General features: G+C 40.6%; 1 protein-coding gene across 4 annotated transcripts; it reads left to right on the top strand.

Moving 5' to 3' along the window:
• The first annotated feature begins 57 nt into the window (after positions 1–57).
• Positions 58–23,650, top strand: BCAP29 (B cell receptor associated protein 29). Of its 4 annotated transcripts, none has more exons than XM_075429286.1 (8): positions 58–207; positions 591–693; positions 4,158–4,258; positions 6,423–6,573; positions 9,380–9,515; positions 12,228–12,339; positions 20,667–20,767; positions 22,169–23,650. In XM_075429286.1, exons 2-8 carry the CDS (start codon positions 602–604, stop codon positions 22,205–22,207), a joined length of 732 nt encoding a protein of 243 aa, XP_075285401.1. In that variant the 5' UTR covers positions 58–207; positions 591–601; the 3' UTR covers positions 22,208–23,650. The 4 variants fall into 4 exon arrangements, with proteins under 4 accessions (XP_075285401.1, XP_075285402.1, XP_075285404.1 ...); XM_075429287.1 differs by having other exon boundaries at positions 58–228; XM_075429289.1 differs by lacking the exon at positions 58–207 and adding an exon at positions 321–439.

Raw genomic sequence — 23,650 nt, 5'->3', positions numbered from 1 at the left:
GCTCCGTCTCGGCCCACGTCCTCCAAGCAGGGCTGAGGCCGCCCCGCGACTGCGCGCCGCGGCCGCCAGTGCCGCCGCCCCCTCACCGCCGGCAGGAGGCCGCGTCCGGTCCCGCGAGGCCGTGCGAGGCCCCGCGAGGCCCCCCTCCCCGCCCCTCCGAGCGCGGCTCGCTGCCATCAGGCTCACGCGGGCGCCGGCGCCGAGGAGGTTGCGAAGGACCGAGCGGCTGTGAGGGGGAACGGGGCGGGCCAGGCCTCCCGGGCTGTGCCGGGGAGAGGGGGGGCGGCGGGCAGCGCCGAGGGGCTGGGGGCGGCGGGAGGGAGCCGCCGGCCTGCGCTCTCCTCACGGCGGGCTGCCGCTGGCGGGTCGGCCGGGCGCGGCGGCGAGGGTCCCCGTCCCCACCTCCCTGCCCCAGGGTCTGGCCCGGGAGGGGCGCTCGGTACGACGGGACCCCCACCCCCGCTTCCCCGGGCTGCGGTTAGGTAACCTGGGAGAATTTCCCCTGGAAGCTCGGTGGCCCGGCTCCAGGCACCGTGGGCGGGGGGGGCCGGGCTGCGGCGGGCCCGCCTGAGCCGCGCTCTGCTCCGCAGGCCCCGGGACGATGACTGTCCAGTGGACCGCGGTTGCCGCCTTCCTGTACGGCGAAATCGGAGTGATCCTGGTGCTCTGCCTGCCGTTTATTTCTCCGCTGAGGTAGGGCTTCAGCGGGCTGCGCCACCCCCGCTCCGTCTTCCCGCCGGTTTGTCTTTATTTTACATTTTTGTTGTTACGCACCGAGTTCTGCTGCATCTTAAACTAGCGGTGAGCTAAGCTGGAGGGATGCTGTTCGGGGCTCGAGCGTCAGGGTTTTCACCGCAAGCCCCTGCTAAGAGCCGCCCGCTTGCTGTGCGCACACTGCTGATTCATCCCGGCGGCAGCCGGGGTCCCCACGACGAGCCCCGTCGCTTGGCTTCAGCGAGCGGGACGACACGGGCCGTCGCCTGCGGTCATCTCTCGAGTGCTTGGAGCAGCCAGCGTACGGGAGGGCATCTGGCTGTCCCGGGTGTCAGCTCAGCAAGGAACGAGAGGATGGGGCGGCCTGTTGGGGAGTTGTTTGTCAGCAGCCCTGCGATGTCTGGGTGTGCGCTGGGCATTGTGGGTGCTGAGCAGAGAAGAGAGATCTCGTACCCAAAGCTAACGGCGTGCAGCCGGGGTACGGGCTGTGAGAAACTGCTGATCGTTGGTTTGGAAGAGATGCGGACTTGAGCTTGATGCAAAGGTTCAGGACTACTGAAATCTAGGCCTCTATAAGCTTATACATAGATTAACAATGATACTTCTGGAACACAACACAAACATTAAGAAGAGCAATTCATTTGTGTAAAATAAATGCTCTTAGTGAGGGAAAGAAACAAAATGTGTTAATTACTCTTACTGTATGCAAAGGCCTGGCTTACAGCATTATTTTAAGATTGTTTCCTGTAAGTAGCTCTTCAAATTCGGTAATGTTATTTTTATATCTTTATAGGAAGTAAAGCTAGCTTCTCTACAGGAGGCAAGAGAAACAGAGTTATGATTTCTTTCTAGAATATCAATAATTCTTAAACCCCAAAACTCCCAAGCAGGATGAAACCTTAAAGCTTTTCAAAATAATTGCTGTGGTCTCAGTGTGTTACATGTTTGATTTCTGCATCTTTGGATATATTTAGAATGAAGAATATAGCTTTTACTGTAATATCATAAGCAACAAAACCTAAAACAAAACCCTGTTAAATTTAACTACTTAAACCTGGAGGGGAGTCTTGAAAGTGGTTGGATTCTCCACAGCCGGTATCAATGATTATTAGCGAGGTTTCCTCAACTTCAGAAGGTGAAACTATTCTAAAATATAATTTAAACTCTTGATTTTTAGAAGCTGGCTTGTGAGGAGTTCAGCATTTCAATGTAGATTATTGACTTCTCGTATTTTCTGTTGTTTTCTATCAGAAGTACAGCTGTATGTAAGATGGGAGAAGTATTATGGAAGTTGTAATTGTCAGGTTATTGATGGCTTGTCTGAGGAAACTAGCTGCAAGAACTTCTGCAGGCTGATGACACATGCGCAGTGCATTGGGAGTATTGAAATAGGTTTCATTTACAATGTAAATAGGACTTAAATCCAGTCTTTGTGGCTGGAAAGCAAATTTGTAACCTGTAGAGTTACCAAAATTTATTCAAACACTAAACACGGTGCTTTTAATCATATGCCAAGGATAGATTTTGCTCTTGGTTTGTAGTATTCAGTCATTTTTTGAATAGAGGTTTCTGAAAGAGTGAAATAGCTTAATCTTTTATGTGACATGTTCAATTATCTTGTTAACAAGACTGTCGCAGGAATCTTGTGGGGTTAAAGATTAGATTTAGCTGCTGTGACAGTGCTGGAGGGCAGCAGTTCTGCCTTGTGCATCTTGGTGGCCTGGGAGCTGGTTCTGTCAAAGTGGTAAAGCATGGGTGATTAAAGACAGACATGTAACTGCTGTTCTTTAAAGGTTTGATTTACTCACTTGTTAGTCTTCAAACACTGCCTGTTTTGTGCCTGCACATTTTTTGGATAATGAACTCCTTTTCAAATTTGCTGACAAACTTTTAAGTTTCCTCAGAATAAGTAAATTGACAAGATAAAAATGCAAGTATGCAAAAAGACAGAACTGCACTGCCAAGTGTGGTATGTCTATAGTGGTGGCCAGTATTATAATTAGGAAGAATTATATTTGTGTAACTTCTGTCACCAAAAGTAAATGCAGCGTTAATAAATGTGAATGTCGATACTTGTTGAGGAAAAATAAGCATAAAAATATAACACAGGAAAACGTTGCAGTGAAGAGATCGTATTTTTAGCCTGAATATAACTTGTCAGTATAGTTCGTCTAAGGTCATACCTCAGAGAATCGCTTCTTAAGTGGAGATCAGTATGAAATTTGGAGAATGTGCATTTGAAGAGTTAGCAAGTTGTCTTTGTTTGAGTTGTAGCTTGGTTTATATTAAAGTAAGCTTCTTGGTTGATACAGACTATGGCTGCCTACTGTAAAGAATTCAGATTATACTGAAAGATTTAAATGAGGTTTGTGCACGTGCAATGCTATAATATTTTAATTCTTGCTGGTGCAGAACCAGAAGGAGCCATTGGAGATGATGCCACAGTCAAATTAGATTCATAGTAGGTTGGAAATTGCTTTGTTAAAGGACAAATTTTAACAGTGTCTGAAAAATGTAAATACTCTTAAAAAAAGTTGGAAATTTTACCCTATGTAATCAGATGGTGACTAGCATGACTTTGTTACATCCCTAATGGCATAGCTAGGTATTCATTTTTGCAGTAGCTCTGATTCTAACTTGCAGCAAAGGACAAGCAGCTGCTCTGTTGTTGCCTCTGGTGGATTTCAGTTCACCTGAGCACATCAGATGTTCTTCATTGGTGCTGCAAGGGTGAATTCTTGCAGAGCCCTCCATGCTGTAATACTGAATAGACAATTGATTGTTTAAACAAAAAAAAATTATGCTACTCACCACCACTGGGCCTCTGAAGTTGCTTTCTTAGCTAATAAGTTTATGCTCTTGAAACAGGTTTTAACACTCAACAAAATAAAAGCATGAGACTTGGCCTTTTGTTGTCATTTGCAAGTTAGAATGTAATAACAATCCTTGTACTTTGATGAGTCTGCATAATTACAATGTGAAAGATAAGCCTTCTGAAGAAGGCTAATAGAGACAATCTTAATTTGTGGAGGGTTTTTATTTTATTTGGCAATAAGGAGTATAAGTGGATAGAAATAAAAATGATGGAATGATTTTACAGTCTTTACCCCATCCCTGAGTTTACTGTAGTCAGGACCGAACACAAAATAATGCTAACCAAGGTAAAAGCTAAAATAAAATGCATCCAGAGAGTACCTGCTATCATGTGAGAAGTTTTCAAGCTGAACAAACTGTTTTTGCCTGTATTGACAAGAAACAAAAAAACAGACAAGCAAGTTGGATTATTGGAGAAGTTACATATACCTAAATTATGTTGCAATTAAAGCAGCTGTTTAGAGACCTTGCGTAAGTCTCATATCAACAACAAGGCTCTCTTCTGTGAGATTATTATGCTCTTCTTTTAGTGTTTAATTATTGTTGAATAACACAATGCTATTTTACAGATGGCAGAAGATTTTTATGTTTCCTCTATGGAGCAAAATGGCAGTTTTTTGGAACAAGATATTCCTTACGATAATAGTTTTGCTGATCGTCTTGTTTCTTGGTAAGTGTTAAATAATTTCCTAACAAATGGGGAAAAAAGACCTGGTATATGGAGTTCATGGCAGTAGATTAATTGAAAGGATTCAAGCCTAATGTAAATCAGCTAATTTGTTTGAAAGTTCCAAGACAGAATGGAAGAGAAGAGGGCTTATACAGCGTCCGTGTTGGGAATCCAAATGCAATAGTAATATAGTAGTGAATGAGGAGGAAAAATGGAGTTTGGTCTAGGCTGCTGCTTGGTTTCACTTTCTCACACAAGTAAATGAAGTTGAAATGTTTGATACCAGATTTTGGCTGAGCTGCTCAGTCTGCAGTAGATGGCACTCTTTCTCTTGGTTGCTGTTGAAATAGAAGACCAGAAGAATATGCCAAAGCAGTGGGCTATTTGAGTACTTTTGCTCAGCTCAGATATGAAACAGCTGTTGGCTGCATTTGTGATGAGTAGATCCTAAGGTCTGTCAAGTAGGAGTAAAGCTTTAGGGAAACTGGAGCTTGAATGATGACCACAGTCCTGACTGATTTCATTTAATGTTCTGTCCTGACTGCATTGTACGGTAAGCGTCTCCCATATTTCAGTGAAGGAAATAGTTCTCATGCATTTCAGTGGTAGAGGTAGTTCTCCTCCATGGATAGGAGTGCAGTGTTTCCAGTGCCTTAGAGTGAAGAAGCTATTTCATTCCGAACTACTTTAAATACAAAGAAAAAATGCTTGGTTTTATTCTCTGTTGAGAGAAACCTGCAGATGCACTGTGTATATAACAAAGTCAGACTGGAGTGCAATACTGTATTCCTGATGATTAAAAATACTGAAAATGCAAATACACTTTTTTTTTTTAATTTTAGATGATCTTTAGTATTATCCTTGGAAGTAGATCCTTCAGTAAGTGGCTTAAGATTGAGAACTGATGGATTTCATTCACTCTTCTTGAACTCCCGTCCAAAACTTTGACCGAAGATTGCTTTTGAGTTGGTGATAGTCATTGATTTTCCAGAAAGAGAGATTTGGGCTAAAGTAAAGCAGTGATGAGATGCTTGCCACGTTGCATAAGATGATAGGTTACTGCAGGACTAGAATCTTCTATAGCACAGGGATATGGACTTTTGTTTGGTCTTAGTCTTTGTTGCATTGTTTGAAGTTTCACTTCAAATCTTTTTTTTTTTTTCCTCCTAAATAACTTATGGATATAAAGGAGAGAGTCCTAAGAGATGTTATTGACACATGCTCTTCTTTGGAGTTGACTTTGTCTACGTAGATATATCAGCAGCAATTTCATAACACATGGCCAAAATATTCTGCAAGAACTGATGATGTTTCATGAAATGTGTATTTTTGTTGATGTGCAGGAGGAGATTTTGGGTGCTGTATTGGCCTTAAGTATGTGTGATGACCTTAAGTTTACAGATTGTAATATGAACCCTTAACTGGGTTAGGTTTTGTTTTTATGTGGATGGAAGTCCTAATTAATTATTTTGTCCTTTGAAAAGTGTTGGCAGTGTATTGGCCCTTCTGCAGAACTATCAGGAGTATATGATGGATGAAAGGAAGCTGAAAGATGGATGAAAGAAAGCTGAGGTGTAGCTTAGTCCCTCTGTTCTGTTTGTTTTCAACACTGTGTTCCTGCAGTCTTACTGTTGTGGTGGATGTTATAGAAATAATTTTTTCCCTCTGTGATTCAAGAATAAAGTAGACATTTCTGTCGTTACTAAAATACGTACTTACCTAACGAATTCTGTCTGAGGCAAATACTTCAGACGGAATTTCTTCTTTTTCCCTTCTCGTTCTGTTTTCTCACTGTTTGTCCACTGGCTGGATTTTAATTCAGTTGTCAGCAGGGACATTTTGACACTGTCTGTAGGGTCTCTGGTAACATTCGTAGAATGTGTTGCTTTGGCCTGATCCCTGGTGGCTGGGCGCAAGTGTTGGAAATGACTGTTCAAGCATGTTTTGGGCAATGGTTTGGCATATCTCTGGAAATGTGTTACATCACTTCAGTGATTTATCAAGACCTATCTTTAGAATGTATAGATAACATAAGTGTTGTCACTATTTGTTCTGTGCCTGCTTGCTGAGCAGAAGTCCAAATACATATTTCTATTAGTATGTCTGGTTTATCATATGTGCATACCCGCAGATGTGAATAATAACAAACTGTTTTTGTTTGCAGATGCTGTTAGAGAAGTTAGGAAGTATTCGTCCATTCATGTGCATGAAAACTCTGCAAATGTCAATACCAATGTCTTTGATCATATTCAGATGAAACTCTTCCGATCGCAAAGAAACCTTTATCTCTCAGGTTTTTCCTTATTTCTTTGGCTGTAAGTATAACATTTTTCTGATTTCTACATAGCGTGTTTCCTGCAGGAACTATTGCACAAAATAATGCAACTATAAAAAAGATTGAAAGGCCAATTTCAAGAGATTAAAGAATTAAGTGTGAGCAGATTGGCTATGAGGCAAGTAAAATCAAGGAAAATAATATCTTACAAATGTTTGAAGATTGGAAGAATATGTGAGCAACACATGGAAAGAAACATTGTGAATGTTTGAGTCAACCTGTATTTTGCAGGAGAAGTTTCTTCAGGGAATACTCATTTCCTTCTTTAAACTTATGCACTGTGTTTTGTTTGTTTTGAACATGGGAAACTGGAATAAAAATACCTCAAACTAAAATACTGTTAAAATAATATGTTACAATTATTGCATAATATAATATAATTATATTGCAAATATAATAATATGTTGCAATTATTGCATACTGCTATGTTAAGAAGCAAAGCTTGAGTCTCACTTGAACCACTTCATCTAAAGCTCGAAGTTAGGAACTGTAGGATAATGTTCCAGCTTCTGAGGAAAGTTTCAGATATTATTTCAGATCAAGCACTTTGTGGCAACTGGCCTACTATGATATTACGATCTTAAGTGTGATATCCTTCTCAGGATGTTTAAACACAGCTAATAAAACAGGGTAATGGAAAGGACAGTTCTGTACTGCCCAGCAGTAGCAGCTAAGACTACCTGTGAATCTTCACAGTAGCCACAACAACTTGCAGATCTTCTCAGTTGGGCAAGGAGCACATGAACTAGTTGGACACAGATAATGTGAATGAATGGAAACAGGCATGCTGGTCAGATGATTTCCGATTTCTACATTTTTATGGTGACACTGGGCAAAGAATGTTGGCCCTGAATTCCTTCAGTGAGCTGCCTGACATTGCCTAGATATGTGAGAGGAACACAGAACAAGGGGATGCCTGGAATCACAGACATTTCTGACAAACTTCTTCCCTTTGGAGTGATATATGGCCATTTTAGCTGCTTATTGAGCAGCATCGTACATAAAGAAGTATCAAGGAAAAATTTGTACAAAACTTGAGCAGAAAAACTTTGGAAAAAATGAAGGTGGCTTTAGCCTTGCACAATAGTGATAGGAATGCATCATGTTCTTTGTCTTTCTTCAGAAAGGTTAAGTAAATACGCACAAATATGTTTGTGATCTCTGCTCCAAGAGAGGAATATCTGGATTGTGTCCTACATTAGAGTTGGAAGCTGCTCCCCCAGGATCCTACTTGCACTTGGCTTTCAAGGAAGAAAAGATCCTGGTAGACAGCCGATCATGTACTGAGCTGTAATAGCAAGGATGTAGCCAGCAGGTCAAGAGAAGTGGTTATTCCCCTCTGTCTGGCACATGGTTCTGCAGCTGCAGGGCCATGTCCAGTTTTGACTCCCCAAAATACTGGAGTACTGCAGCAGGGTACCGAAAAGCTTGGAGGCTGAAACATGTGACCTATGAGGAGAGAGAGAATGTGGGAGCTGGAATTCAGCCAGAAAATACTGAAGGGGAGATCCTATTGCTTTCTGCATCTATCTAGTGGTAGGATGTAGAGAAGATGAAGCCAGCTCTTCTCAGTGGATCCACATAGGAATGACGAGGCAACAGGCTAGGAACCTGGGAAATTCTGACTTGTGGTAAAAAGTACTTTTTCTACTCTCAAGAGCAGTCAAACATTGGAACAAGGACCCTGAAAGATGATAGAAGCTCCATCATTGGAGGCGGTGGGGATTCAACTGGACAAGCCTCTGAGCAGTCTGCTCTGCCTGTCCTTGCTCTGGGCAGGAGCTTGGGCAGGATGACCTCTGTAAGCCCTTCTCAACCTACGTGATTCTGTGATTCTGTTTTAGTAACGGTGTTTTACTGACTCCTGACTGCTGTATCTATAAATTAATAAGCAATAGTAAAACACGCTAACCCTTGGAAAACTAGTGACATGGGGACCTTGACTTCTTTATTAAAACCAAAAAAGTAAGAAAATCAGCTTTCAATGAAAAAGCAGGGAGGAGGGCTTACCTTGAAAGCCAAAAGGTCTATTAATACGCTTACAGTTATGAAAAAGCCAATTACCTGGATTTTCAAATTTCTTTTGAAGGGCAGCTGCATAGCTATATTACAGGAATTAAGTTAATTCAGCATTGCTTTGGCCTTTCCTTGATTCAGTAGCATGCTGCTTTGAAGGACTTCAAGATGGATAATGAAAATAGTGATGCAAAGAGGTAATCACTAGATCAAGAGAGGTATTTGCAAAGCTTAGATTTGAGGTGCCATATGAGTGCTAACAGTCGTGCATGTTCTGATTTATACAATATTGACAGAGTACTTTGAAGATTAATATGGTCACATTGCTAATTTTATTATTGTAAAGCCTTTTATAAAGTTGTGTTGATTTTTCTTTCTGCATTGTATTCATTGCCATAACATGTTGCTTGGGTCTTGTATTCAGAGATCCATCCTATTTAAAACACTAGTAGAATATTTCAGCCTTTAAGTGAGCAGGTCTCTGACCCCTTAATGGCTGTGGGCTTTTAGGAGGACGGAGGTTCTGCATCAGGTGAAAATCAGATTTTTGATGGATGAAAATCTCTTCAGTCTCTTGTTTTGCTATTATTTGTCATCGCTGAGCCTGGATGTTTTGCTTCGGGTGCTTAAACAGTTGTCTTGTGTTTTTGTTTTCACATGTAATGCAAAAAGAGAGAAAAGGGGTTGTTTTGGTTTGATTTTGGGTTTGGTTTTCTTTTTTTTAATTTGTGCTGTGAATTACTGTGCTGTTCACTGTGTTTCTTCACCAGTGTATTGAGACGTACTGTTACCCTTCTTACTCAGTTGGCAAAAGGGATGGCATCTCATGCAGCTCTGGAAACGCAAGTAAACAATGCTACTGAAGCAGCCAAAAAATACATGGCCGAGAATGAAAGGCTGCAGGAGGTATCTTTGAACTTTTTTAGATATATTCGTATACAGCAAGTAGCTAGTACAAAATACTCTGGGGATGGTTTGCTACTGCATAATGTTTGTTTGTTTTTTCTACTGGTAATAAAAGGAAGAGTGATGTTCTCACAATACGTAATTCAGAATACTGGATCCAAATTTCAGCAGCATTTTATTAACAAAGGAAATAGAAGTAGTCCATATAAACGAAGTTCTGTCTTTCAACTACAAATTTCATCAAAGTAGTAATATATTCTTAAAATACCTTTAATCGTAGCAAAGTAGAGAGACACTAGTTTTATTGCTTTTATCCTGAATAGTTGGCTGTTCAGGTCAGGGCTATAGCAGTCCAGTACAGAAAAGCCTACAATATAGCTGTTCTTATGCTGGCTGTTTCTTCCAAATAGGATTTGCTCCAGTCCTGAAATGTCTTTTCTGACTTTTAAAATTGGTCTTCTGTATTTGTTGTGTTTTGTGTTCTTGCATCTGTTTTTCTGGCAGGTCAGCTAATTTCCTAAAAGTTTCCTTTCTCAGTAATGTACTGCCATAGCATTAGTGAGGATATTACCGATAATTTCCTAGTAAAAGAACCACCAATGGACCAAAGATACATGATTTTTATGAGAAGAATGGAGAAAATTAAGCTATCCTTTGTCTGCTGTGGTTCAATATACAGTGGTATGCAGGAAGGGAAGTCAGCAAAGGTAATAAAGATAAATGTATGAAATTTTTTTTCCTAATTGGTTAGTTTGACTTCTCTGGGAAGAGACTGAACCATAAGCTAGAGTGCAGATATCCGGGGCGTGAAGACTTTTACAGCATTCTTCAGTCTAGCACATTGCCAAAACAAAATTCACTGCAGGTGTGTACAGGTTTCCTTCCAGTTTGTCTGGAGCAGTGTCTATGGTTACCAGCACTGTAATTTTTTTTGTAATAAATCTTCAGACAAAAAAGAACAGACTCTGAACAAGAAGTACTAGAAGGGATGCAAAAAAAATCCAGTTGTTTGAGAGGTGGTGTAAAACAAGGATCACTACAGTGTGGGTTAGGTATTTCCCGAGTATTAAATGATTCCAAGGTTTTGGAATTTGGTATTTTGTCAAAATGATCCAGAATCCCTACTTCAGCCGTGGAATTTGTCTCTTTACTGCATGCTGGTACTTCCCGCCACCCCCCCACCCCCCCGTTGGTATTTGTCCAAAAGTCCCCTTCTTGTTCTGCTTTCACAATCTCTTAGCAACACATTCTCTTAGCTGCTTGTAAGCAATAGCCAGAAACTGGAAACTGTGTTGCTGTCTGTTTCTATTTGTGTGTTTGACTGCATGGTTTGCAAAAGCAGTGGTAGCTACAGATACAGCCAGCATGCTGTGGCTGGATCTCCATTGCACTGGAGATGCAAAGAATTGGTTTAACTTTATAGAGATACTATAGCTTGGGTTCCTCTGTGGCTTGGCCCCTGCATTTGTGTTCATTTACAAGCGTGCTTCATTCCACGATCAGAGAGAGGCAAGAGCAATTGCACATAGGGCACTGGCTGTGAGTATAAATACTCTAAGTTTACTCTAGTGTGCTAGGTCTGCACTGTCTCCTGTTCAGAGGTTCTGTGGAGCACAAGACTTAAGATAAAAGTTTACAGAAGTGACTATTTGTGTATTAATAGAAGGAGGTGAGCGCAAGGTAAAGGAGGCGATCCGTGGCCGAATTCACAATAAATTGGCTATGTTTCTGTTGCCAGCAGTCAAATGCAATCTCTGCTCTATTTTTAAATAACTTCTGGAAAATTTTCTTCAAGTCCTTTCTTTGGATTGTTTACCAGTCTGTAAACAGTTCTTTTCGTTCTTCCCGAAGTAATCTTTCCCTTCTGCTCCTACCTGTGCTCAGTAAGCTCCGCTATCACCAGTTCACCTAACAGCAGTTCATCTCAGTTGTTCACATTAAGCATTTACAACTTCTGTTGCTATTTTCTTAACAGAGATGATGCTTGGTTGGATAACAGAGGCTATATGAGCAAAGAGTCTGAATTATGTGGTCTGATCCTTAACATAGGATACTTTGTCATCAATAGCAATTGCCTTAATGATAAGAGCATGCATAAGTATGGCAGTGCCAGCGTTTTCAGAGTACAGGCAGTGTACTGGTCTTGTGTCTTGTACTTCCAGGGCTCTTCCTGAATAATTTCCTGTTTTGTTTTGGGTTTTTTTAATTGAGTTTCAGTGGAAATCTGATCTGGGTATTTGAGGTGTTCTGAAAATTGAAGAAGTAGCTGTAAACCTACAAGGAGAGATTTGTGTTGTATTACATGATTAAAATAAATTATTAGAACAAGTTGCACATAAACATGGCAGTGTTCTGTCACTTGCAATCCCAGTGTGTGTCTTCTGGAAAAGCCATTTATAACCTAAATAGAAGTTGTGGGCTTGATGTGGAGATACAAAGTACTCTTGCACAGGACATAATCCCATACTATTACAAGTATGCCATTACTGTCAACTTAAAACGTTGGGCATTTTTTTGGTGGGTTGTTTTTTTTTTTTTTTTAATTAGAGGTGGAGGTTTTTGTCTAGAATAACGGAGTGTCTGCCTGTGTCTTGTTTACATTTGATAAAACCTGTCACTTTGCAAGATCAAGGCTGACATTCTCTGGTTGCTTGGCATTAATGTCAGACTAATGAAAATAAAATTAACTGTAGCAACTGTGGTTTTTAATAGGCCTTGAGTGAAAAAGGAAGCAGTAAAAAGGAAGAATCGGCAGAAGCAACTGATGAGAAGTTGAAGAAGGAAGTTGAACATTTGAAAGTGGAGCTACAAAGGACATCAAATGGTAGGTATTGGTTAGGACTTCTTTGCAATTAAGAAAAAGATGATTATGAAAATATGTATGGTGTAATTTGAACACCTGAGTTAAATTGTAATTATTAACAAATTGAACTGATACATTTAAGTGATGTTGACTCATCTTCATTAATGACATGACCAGCACATGGAATCAATTGCAGGTTGCTTATAGGCATCAGACTGATCTTTCATGTTACGTATCAGCCACTCTCCCTGTATAAAACGGAGATGTGTGTGGTTGAGTTTTTTCTACAAAGCAGGGTTTCAGTCAGATAGCCGAAAAGTCCTTGACTAGTATTCTAAATATATAGATCTCCTGCAGCAGAAGTGTTAGCTTTTTTTGTCTACAAGGAAACCTGCCTTGCAATTTGTAACATAATACTTTTTTTAGCAGCTTCCGTGTTTAAGGTTTAGGTTGTCAAATCGGCTTTCTTGGCAACTCAAATTGAGATAGAAGCAGATTTTACCTGTTTGGTTCTGTCTGACTGGGATCTGTCAAGGTGTGTGATGCTTATGAACACCAGCTCATCTGAAATTAGTGTTTTTAAGATAACACTTTGTGACCATGTAAGCATTAGTCAGATGTTCAGACTGTAACAAAATACATATTTTCGTGGTACCAGATAGCATGTTGTCATAAAAACATAGCCCTGCTTTCATATTGCATGGAAGTGCTACAAAGCTGTAAAGATAACAACAAATGTTTCATGAATCATTTTTCATTGTCCACTCTGAAGATGAACAAGAACTATAGAAAACAGCTGTTTTCCGCGGGACTTGAGGCAACAATAATCTTTAAATAGAGGGTCTCATTAGTTCACATTCTCAGCCAGGTTTGATCGTGGGTTTTCCCTCCTCCTGCTCTTTTCTTAAAGAAAGGGGGGAAAACTGCCTTTGAAGTGACAGGAACAGTGAAAAACTTAAATGCATGTTTTATTTAAACTGGTGGTATGTAACACTAATATAATGTGAGCTTTTCAGTCAGGAATGCTAGAGAAAGCTAAGGAATAAATAGATTTACCACATGCTGCTTCAGCTGCATTCTCTTTGTGGGCTGTTGTCCATCCAAAAGATGTATAAATTAAAGCATGCTTGAGCCTTTTTTTAAGGGGAGAGTGGCGGAGAGGGTCTTTTCAAGGAAAGAATAGAAAATATTTACAACCCTTCCCCTGATGCCACCCCCCTCATCGCCAAAACAGAAACGTTAATTACCATCGTCAGCTAGATGGTTAAAATAAGATGTATCTTATTTTTTTAGTAAGTTTTCTTGTACGTTATTTTGAGCAAATAGCAAAGAGACTTAAAGATTTTATAATAACTACATTTGTAGACACAGCTTTCTGTGGAGTCTTACAGATTAAATGTGAATTGAATTTACTGTTTTCTTGTGAAACTTGTTCAAATGAGCAGGTGAATGTTGAGTTTCACGCTCGCTAAGTGTGAGCGATGCATTACACAGAAGTTGAGATTGAAAAGCTTGTTTTACCTCTTCTTAACAATTTTTTCATGCCAGTGGGCTCACATGACTAAAGTAATCTTTCCTTTGTGTCCACAAAGTGCAGTCCCTCAAATTTTGGGGGTATTTGGGGGTGGGGGATTTGGGGGTGGGGGAAGGGAGTGAAGAGTGTGTGAGGTATCACCTAGTAATGAAACAAGGCAAAACTAGTATAAAAAGGAAAACTTTACTGGTTTGGATTTTGGGGGGGTTCTTTTTATTTGTTTGTTTTTCAGCTATAGTGTCAGTAAGAGTAATAAATTCGAATTTTGTTTTTCTTCAGTTGGGGCATGGGTGGTTTTTTGCTACTCAGATGAAAAAAACAGGTATAATCTTTTTTACAGAGCAGTTTCAAATATGCATTGCTCTGGTCTGGTACATTTGTTAAGCTACTTATGCATAGTGATAGGGTGATAAATTAGTGTTCAGTAGTCCACGTGTTGAAAGGTGGGTTACCTCAATAGAGTGGCACCCAAGAGGAGTCCTAAATGGAAGTCTGCTTCCTAAATGTAAGTCATCTTTGTGTTTAAATAATGCAGTTTAGTGCTGTGACTTCACAGGAGATCCAAATTTTGTGTAAGGTTTTGATCCAATTTTTACAACTTCTGGCAGAGAAAATACTCTATGTCACATCTTTCTGAAATTCTGACTGAAATTATAGTGTAGACAGTGATTATTGCAGACCTTCAGAAGAGTCATCTCTAGTTCTTCAGCTTCCTATCTTTTACAGGAAACGCAGTCTACCTTGTATTTTTTTCCACTTAACTGCAAGTGAAATCCTAAGTTAAGAAGGCATTTTGCCACCTACTATGCTCTGAGCAGGTGGGGAGGAAGATGCAAATACAAGACAAAGAGACCAAGTAGTGAAATTACTAAAATCTGGGTGAAGGTTGGAAACGAGTGACAAAGATTTCAGTCAAATTTGTTTTCTTTTCAGACTTGACTTTACTATCCCCCCTTGATGCCCTTTTTCGCTTTATTGTGGAAGTGAAGGAAAGGGGGCTAGTTCTTCACTACCTTATCTCAGACCCACATACTGGGGGCTTTGTAGGCACCCAGCTGTGGGGCTAGCACTTTCAGAGCCTAAATCAATGGACGTGTAATAACATGACTATTTATAAATGTTCCGAGATGGTGTTTTATTGATACGCTTATATATTATAAAAAATGTCTGACTAATACCTATAAATAAATATACATACTCCTAGGAGCACCCAGTGCAGATGTGAGAATATGTCTAATGTGTAGCAGGAGAAGCAATTTCTGACAAAATGTTGATTCAGATAATTTGAAGGCTCTCAGTATGGCTGGTGGTCTCAGACCTGTAGGAATTTTATGGGGAAAGAAGAGATGCTATGATACTATTTCATTTTGATAGTTTTGAAAATTATCAAAAAAGCTACAAGAAAACAAACTATCTGCAACTGGAGAGGATGTCAGAGTATGAGAGAAGTTTCATAAAGCAGCTGTACTCACAGGGATCCTTGGGCTGGGGGCAGGAGGGGGACTTTTGGTGTGTTAACTTTCTTTTCTCACTCACAGATCCCACACTGATGTGTGAAATGTCCATTTGTTATTATGGGACCTTCTGAGCAGAAAGAAGACTTCTGCAATGCTGTGCTAGTCCACCCTCTATCTTGGGTCATGTTTTTGGTGACACTGTCCTAGTGTATGGTGAAGGCTACAGCTTCATTTACACAACAAAATTTTACTGGACTGCATCAAAAGCAGCGTGGCCTGCAGGTCGAGGGAGGGGATTCTGCCCATCTATTCCGCTATGTTGAGACCCCACCTGGAGTCCTCCATCTAGTTCTGGAGCCCTCAGCACAGGAAAGACATGGACCTGTTGGAGCAGGTCCAGAGGAGGGCCAGAAGAATGATCAGAGGGCTGGAACACCTCTTCTAAGAGGAAAGGCTGAGAGACTTGGGGCTGTTCAGCCTGGAGAAGAGAAGGCCGCAGGGAGACCTTACAGCGGCCTTCCAGTACATGAAGGGGGCCTGCAAGAAAGCTGGAGAGGGACTTTTTACAAAGGGCTGTAGTGATAGGACAAGTGGTAATGGCTTCATGCTGAAAGAAGGTTAGTTTAGATTAGACATAAGGAAGAAATTCTTCACTCTGAGGATGGTGAGGCCCTGGCATGGGTTGCCCAGAGAAGCTGTGGCTGTCCCCTCCCTGGCAGTGTTCAAGGCCAGGCTGGATGGGGCTTTGAGGAACCTGCTGTAGTGGAAGGTGTCCCTGCCCATAGCATGGGCGTTGGAACTAGGTGATCTGTAAGGTCCCTTCCAATCCAAACCATTCTCTGAATTACTATTGATCAAGTTTTGCAGCAGAACACACTGGTGGCAGACTTCTGTCCAGCTCGTTGACCCCTTGCTCTTCTAACAACATTTCATGGCAAATGACATGCACCTAAAGCTTCTACCTGCATCTGATGGAGCATAACGGGCGTTGTGGTCACCAGCATCTGTGTTGAGTTACTGAGCTATGACCTTACTGCACCTTTGAGCTGAGTCTGCAGTGCCACGTGGAGACAAGACCCAAAGACTGCTTTGTGTCTCTGCCATTAGGATTTTACTTGGTGAAATGTGTACTGACTCACCGAAGTCATTTAGGTGCTTTTGAACTTTAGTTAAACTTTTTCTGAAAACACTCTCTATTTATGTATATTGTTGTCGTAGGCATACAGTGGGGCAGGAGGAAATTCTTGTGAAACTTTGATACATCCTTTAATGAGGTTTGGTTTGTGTACAGAATGTGTCACGAGTGCTTTTTGTTTCATGGTTGCATAGTGCTATAGGAGACAGGAGTTGAGAGCAACAAGTCATGCGCAGGGCTGGTTTTGAAATAGTTTTTAGTTGTTGGCTATTCTAGAAAGTATGCATGTGCAGGTGTACAGCTATCACTTAAATACTAAGATTATTAGGTGTTATAATACAGACATTGTGAATATGTTTCATAGAACTCTTGCTGCCAGTGACAGTTCAGCTCGGCCTTTGTGTTGCCAGGCAGGCGCGTGCTGTGTATGAAAACTATGTTTGTGTTGAGCTCCACTGAAGGACTCCACTTTTTATAAACAAACAGATAAACCCCCCCACACATACACATATCCCAAACTATCAGCTTTCTTTTGTAAGCTGGGAATAGGAGATACAAGTTAAAAGAATTGGCCACAGTCTCATGTTATTTAGCCGATGGCAGAGAGATGTTTAGAGACAAAGTCCATCTTACTTAACCTTTTTAACTGTGAGATCATCACCTTGGTGGGAGTCATTGCACGATGTCACATGTAACAAGAGTCGATATTCGTATCTGTTGATTTGAAGGGATGGCGCTGCGTACAGCAAGGCCATTTATGCCATCTGAAGATGCTGTAACATCCCTTTTGTAACAAAATTTCATCTGAGGTTGCAAAAGGTACTTGGAGCAAATTTCTGTGTAATTTTTTGGTCCTGCTTTCTTGTTTTAAACTTTACCTGACCGTTACATCCTAAGGAGAGAATTAAGAATTAGTATGGAATTACTTGACTGGAGTTGTGTTCCCAGCTTTACAACGTGTTTATTGGCAAATCTCTTGACCCGTCAGTGCCTAAACTCTTAAATGTGAGTAGCTTTTTCTCAACTTGAGGACTCTTAAAAGAGAGGGATCTTTCTTAGTCTTGAACTAGTCCAAATCATTTGAGTTTTAGACTTGTATTGTGAGCAATGCTAATTTAAGTTCCAGATCGTTTCCTTAGTAGCAAGCACTGTAACTCAAGTGATTTAGTCAGACCGGGACTAGTAGTTGTGCAGTGAAATGCCCGAAGAATCATTCCTTGCTTTGGTTGCTGTTTGTTTTTGTTTTACTGTTTGTTTCTCCATCCTTGTTGAAATGAGAAGAAAATGTAAGTGCTACAGCTACTGGGTAACCTCTTCAGTAGTAACAGGTACTGTGGTAACCTCTTCAGAGCGATTTTATTCCTCATCATGCCTCAGCTTTAGAGGAATTGGAAGTGAACAGTCTATCCTGGAACAGGATACGGAGAACGTGGTAAGGGGAGGACAAGATGTCTGCTCCTACCACACTGTACATGTTGCATTAGTTTATGGACCTCCAGTCACATATTAAGTATAAAGGGATAACGTTTTACATAAAACTTGTCTGTTTGTATACTGCCCTAAGATTTTTCTTAGAAGGAAAGGGGAAGGAATTAAAAAGGATGGCCCACCTCTCACAGTATTGAGGCTGGATTCCAGTTTTGGGACTTACTGACTATTCCTCTCTTTAGATGCATTCATGTAGAAGCGGTGTTCTCACCTCCTGCCTGAGTAAATGTTCATGCATTTACTTGATAGGAACAGTCAGCTTCTGGGTTTTGCTAGTTGCTAGTCCAGCTGTTCTGTCTCCTCTGAGGCAAAGTAACAGGCCAGATGGAAGCCAGAAATAATAACTGACTGTATTGTGCATACAAAGGATCTTCTGTTTTCTGCTGGATCAGTGTTTGTGTGATACAATCCATGTGACAAACAGTACACCTGTACAATTGACTTGGTTGCACCGCAGTGCTCATGCAGTGGCAAAATGGTTGAGCAGTGATGTATGGACAGTTTCCGTTGTTTGACAAGAAGACATCCAGAGAAGCTGGCGGACTGTGGAATTCATGTTGTCAAAGGTTGTGTGGCCCCAACAGCAATGAGTCTGGGTTTGGCTTTTGGGTTTCTTCATGTTGTGGTGGTGGGGGTTTTTTTTGTTTTTGTTTTTTGTCTGTAGCCAACACAGGTGGAAAGGACAATCTGTCCTTTGCTTTTTATTTTTCGAGGGTTAGGTGAGATATTCCTGTCATACATCTGTTTTGGTCAAAACATTGAAACAATGCAGCGGTTTGTTTGCTTTCTTGGTTTGCAGGTACTTCTAGATATTTTGTTCATGTTTTAAAGATAAAGTAGCTTTTAGTTGCAACTGAAGTACTGTGCTGCTGCTTGTAAACAGCTAAATAGTATTTGATCAATAACATGGAGTTACGACTTCTTCAGAAATGAGATATTGTTAATTTTCACTATAACTGTGTACAAGAACTTTTAAACAAAGGCAAAATTTAGCTTTCTAATTAGCAGATTCTTGAAGAGGTGAAATGGCATTTGTTTTTTGTCTACGTCTTAAAAATCAGAAGCTTATCAAATTGTCACAAGTTTATTTTAGAATGATTTCCAAATTTTACTGTTGAATATTTTAAACCGCAGCAAGATCAGAGAGAGAAAGTAAATGCAGTGGGGTTTGGCTTGTCGGATGTGTGAAAATCATGGTTATTCCAAATACCAAAACCTTTAGAAAACGGTTTTTATATTGATGCTGTCAAGAATGCATTAAAGGATGAAAGATAGCTGTGCAAAAGTATGGAAATGAAAGAAAGGATGTAAAGAGGTGGGATGAATTTTTGACCATGTTGGAATCAATAGATGTAAGTGTAACTAACTTCAGTAGACCAGAATTTCAGGCTACATAGAAGTCCTATTGCTGGAAAACCACTTGCAGATTTTTAAAATGAGAACGATTTTGAATCTGTACATTCAAATTAATTGAAGTACCAGAAATGCTGGGGGAGGGTCTTCCTTTTTGCGTGTTTGAGAGTGGTCAAATCTCTTGTGTCCTGATGTTTTAGGAACTAGCTCCCAAAGTGAACCATAGTTCCCACCGGAGTGCTTGTAGCTAGGTGTTTAACAAAAACCACATCTAGCTCCTCACCTTTTGAGAACAGGCTCTTACAGAGGTGCTGCAATTCTTGGGTGTCTTAGAGGTCTCTGGGAAAGAACAGTCTGTCTAGGGGAGCTCATGGTCGAAGAATAGTTCCACATTTTTGGAACAAGGAAAATTGCAGTTATTTCTTTTATTTGTACCATCAAGGTTAGGCTTTTTAAATACGGCTGTGTGAGGCAGCCTTATAGGTCATTAACAACATTTCTCGGTTTTACCATGAATAAATCAAGTTTTAGGGAATGTCTGTGCTGCTACAGCAGAGAAGTATAAAGATACCTGAGATAGCTATAGCAGAGGAATATAAAAATGTCTAAATGACCTTACTTGAATGCTTACATAAAAGCGTAGGAGTAATGGCTTTACGAAACTTTATGCTGACTTACCCTGCACTGTAAGTTAGCCTCCATGGAGTCCTGGGCTGTTTCGTACTGCAGTAGACACATGCTCTCAGTTTATTGCTATTGAGATTGTAAGTAGAGTAATAATTACTTTTTCTCATGTTAAAAAGCCATTCACTGTTGTCTGTCCTACCACCACCATTTCTGCTTTCTCATCCATAAAGTGATGCTTCTGATGAATTAGCTCCTTCATGATGAAATATATAACAGGGTGAAAAAAGGAGGTCTATGCTCCTGTAGTAATGTATTATATCTCTTTTCTCCCACATTTTCTAGATGACCTCTGTTGCTTTGCTAAGATCTTGCCCAGTGCTGAAGTTCCCTCTTTGTTTTAAGAGGGCTGACAATTTTGAGTGTGGGGTTGTAGAGTTTTCTTTTTCTAGAGTTGTCTTCTGCAATGTGACAGAACACTGTATTCATCACTGATTTGTCACTTCTGTCAAGAATTTATTGGTCTTGTACAGCCCCTTCCTGCTGCATGCTGCTGTTCCTGAACACAAGTCATTCTCCCTCCCCTCCTTGTCCTGCACATCTCTCCCTGTGTCCATCTGTGATGCTGTCTTTTAAATTTAAACTTTTTTTATAGGAAGGACTGTCTAGTGCAGTAGAGCCCCAATACATAAGTAGGGCTCTGAGGAACTGCAGGAATACAAGTAAGAATTAAAACACTAATTCTCATGTTTTACAGCTCTGCACAAGGCAAATGAGGAAGTGACTGCAGTTAAAAAGCAGTCTGAAGGCCTTAAAAAAGAGTATGATCATCTGATGAAAGAATATGAACGGCTTCAGGTAGGTGGCTGTGGATCACTATATGAGCACAATGTTCTGAAATTGTACCGGCAAAATTCTGCTTGCTTGGTATTTATTATGCCAGAGAATTGACCAAAGTCTTTAGTATAGCATGAAGTTACAGTGGGCAGCACTCTCTTAAACTTCACCAAAATAGTACAATTCTGTTTTTGAAGGACTGGACAGCAAAGCTATTAACATTTTCTTTTTTGCACTTCAGGTGATAAAGCTCAGGTCATCATTAGACTCGATTTTGCTGTCACTTGGGAAATAAGATTCAAATAGTTTTGCATGTGATGATCAAACAGAAGTCTTGTAAGAAAATGACAGAGTAGTGTGTGTGGTGTATACATCATTTAGAAGAGTAATTTTATTTTGTTTGCTCTTTAAACATGCCTTTGCAAGACTGGATTATAAATGTTGCAACGCTGTTGATTAGCAAGAACAACAGAAAAAAACAACGAAAACCCAACAAACAGCCTAGGCTAAAAACAGGCTACTATAAAAATCCACACTGAAGAACAAAGTAATAAAAAAAGAAACACAGCAAGCAAAAGCTGAATTAGCAGTTTGATTTGGTATGCATATACGCATGGCTATAATACCCAGTACAGTAATTGTTTCTGGTAGAACTGGGAGCTCGTTCTTTAAGTTGTCTGACAGGTGTTTGTATCTTCCATGCCTAACGTCTGCTTCAGAATTCAACCAGAATTCAATAAAAATGAGTTAGCCTGTTTAAAAGTAATGGTCTTGGAAGAAAGTAAGTGATTAAAATTATGATGACCTGCTTTTCAAGAAGAGCTGTTTGTTGGTTGTATGTTAATAAAATAAAAAAAGGCAAATTTGAGCTGGTTATAATCTTTTTCCTGCGGTCTGTGAAGCCGCTTACTGATTCCCAGCCTCACTCTGTACTCTTACAGAGATTGCTCAACTGATGTCTGTATTTGAGTTAAGACCACCGTGCATGTCCTATCTTTGTTGTGCTTCCCTGTGCAACGAGCCGTAGTAGTCCTGCTGCATTTCTAACAGTCTTGTGGTCTAGAACACACATCCTTACAGTTTTCAGTGTTTACCTCTGAATGGAAAGAACAGAAGGTACTGACCACACAGTAGATGCAGCTCCTAAGGATAAATCAGTTGGTAGCAGAAAACATTTTCTGCCGAGTTTGCTGCACGGTTCAGCTGTAACGTGAGCAGGGAGGAGAAGGCGGCTGCATGGCAGGTGCTGTGCTAGGATCAGAAGCGCACCTGCTATGTGGGGTGGTATTGATGGGACTACAACTTTGAAGGGTGTATAGTGAACAAATTGGGTATGGCTGCAAGGGGGCAAAATGTGCCATCTGGAGTCAAGGGTTTCTGATCTTGCCAAACATAAATTATTTTTAATCTGTCTCTCTTCAGGGCACTTTCAATGAAGCAGAAGACAAGAAAGACCTGTAGGTGCATCTAAGACGGATAGCTTCAGTACAGTTGCTTCGATGTGAAAAGCCTTGTGCTGTTTAGGCTCCTGATGCTTAGCTGAAATGAAACTTGATTTTTCTGAAAAACACATGCACGGCAGGTCACTCTTCAGATTCCTCTAATATGTCTTGGTTGCCTTGGTTGCCAAAATATTCTGTGTTCCAAATAAAATGTTAAGTGGCTTACCCGATTTATCATGGAGTTTGTCACTGCTTTTTTCAGGAGAAACTCAAAAACCTTTCCATTCCATCTGGAGCACCTTGACTGTTCTCCAAGCTTTTGCCTTCCAGCATGGTAACAGATCATGCACCATTTGCTTATAGCATTTGAGCAAGGTTGTATATCACACTATATTGTAAAAACACAATTGCCTAAACGTCCTTTGCAACACCTGTTTGGAGTCTTCAAATATTCAGTTACCAGTGGGCTGAAGAAGGCTGAAAGCTTTTTGTCATCCATTCCACTTTTGTGGGAAATTGAATGACAATCAATCTAAGGAAAATAAATAAAGAAGGAAAGCTGCATTTCTAAATCCATCTCACTAGCTTGTGACTTTCACTTAGCCACATGGAGGAGTGTATTTTAATTAATATTTTGCATGCCTCTGGTTTATTTTGCTTCAATATACTGGGTTATTTCAGTTTTCATAACCAAAGTTTTGGGTTGGTTGGTATTAATTAACATTCTGTATTTTTATACTGTTTACATCTGTTTACTCTGTATGTGCCACCTAACTTCCTTGGCCTTGCTAAGTAAAAATTCTTTTTAAATGTAGATAGTTGGGTTTGTTTTGTTTTGTTTTCATGGATACGATACCTCGAATAAATGTGCACTGTTTTGCATAAGCCCTTTTTGGCATTCAGAAAGTTGTGTCGAGTTTCTTTTTTTGTTACTTGGTTCCAGTTTATAATTGAAAGTTGGATTGTGGGACTCAGTTCCGCCACTTTTGTGATGTCTCAGAAAATTTGCCGCCATCTCAAGTCTCCCCTAGCTACAGGGGAAGGCTTCCCACACCTGCAGCTCAACTGGTCACTGCTGGTTAGCAACAGAAGAACCACTGACCAGACAAGAACTGTCACAAACTCTAAGGGGAAGAGGCTCACCAGGAGCAACCGAAAGATCCCACCTTGCATGACTGGTGCAAAATGACTGGCGCAAACAGATGGGTATAAAAGGACGATCTTAGAGACTGCGTGCGCGCGCCCACCACCGACTGCTGAGGATGATCAGCGGAGGACCCACAGGATGCTGCGGGATCCAGGGCGGTGACTATTCTTCTTTTCTCCTTTCCCAGTACTATTTTATTTTCTCTCTCCTCTTCTTTGTTTCCTTCCTTCTTTCTTCCTCTCCACCATACTCCTTATGCTAGACTATTACCTCCAGAGCTGTAATAAATAAAATCGGGAGTTTGGTTTACCGTTA

The sequence above is a fragment of the Opisthocomus hoazin genome, chromosome 8, assembly GCF_030867145.1.
Source record: "Opisthocomus hoazin isolate bOpiHoa1 chromosome 8, bOpiHoa1.hap1, whole genome shotgun sequence".
Classification (NCBI taxonomy): Eukaryota; Metazoa; Chordata; class Aves; order Opisthocomiformes; family Opisthocomidae; genus Opisthocomus; species Opisthocomus hoazin.
Note: the sequence above shows the minus strand (reverse complement) of the source record. Positions and strands in the feature narration are given on the sequence as shown.

Coding starts and splice junctions, on each gene's coding strand:
- BCAP29 (XM_075429286.1), top strand. CDS start 602: ATGACTGTCCAGTGGACCGCGGTTGCCGCCTTCCTGTACGGCGAAATC. Junction 694..4,157: donor CCGTTTATTTCTCCGCTGAG/GTAGGGCTTCAG, acceptor GCTATTTTACAG/ATGGCAGAAGATTTTTATGT. Junction 4,259..6,422: donor GCTGATCGTCTTGTTTCTTG/GTAAGTGTTAAA, acceptor TTTTGTTTGCAG/ATGCTGTTAGAGAAGTTAGG.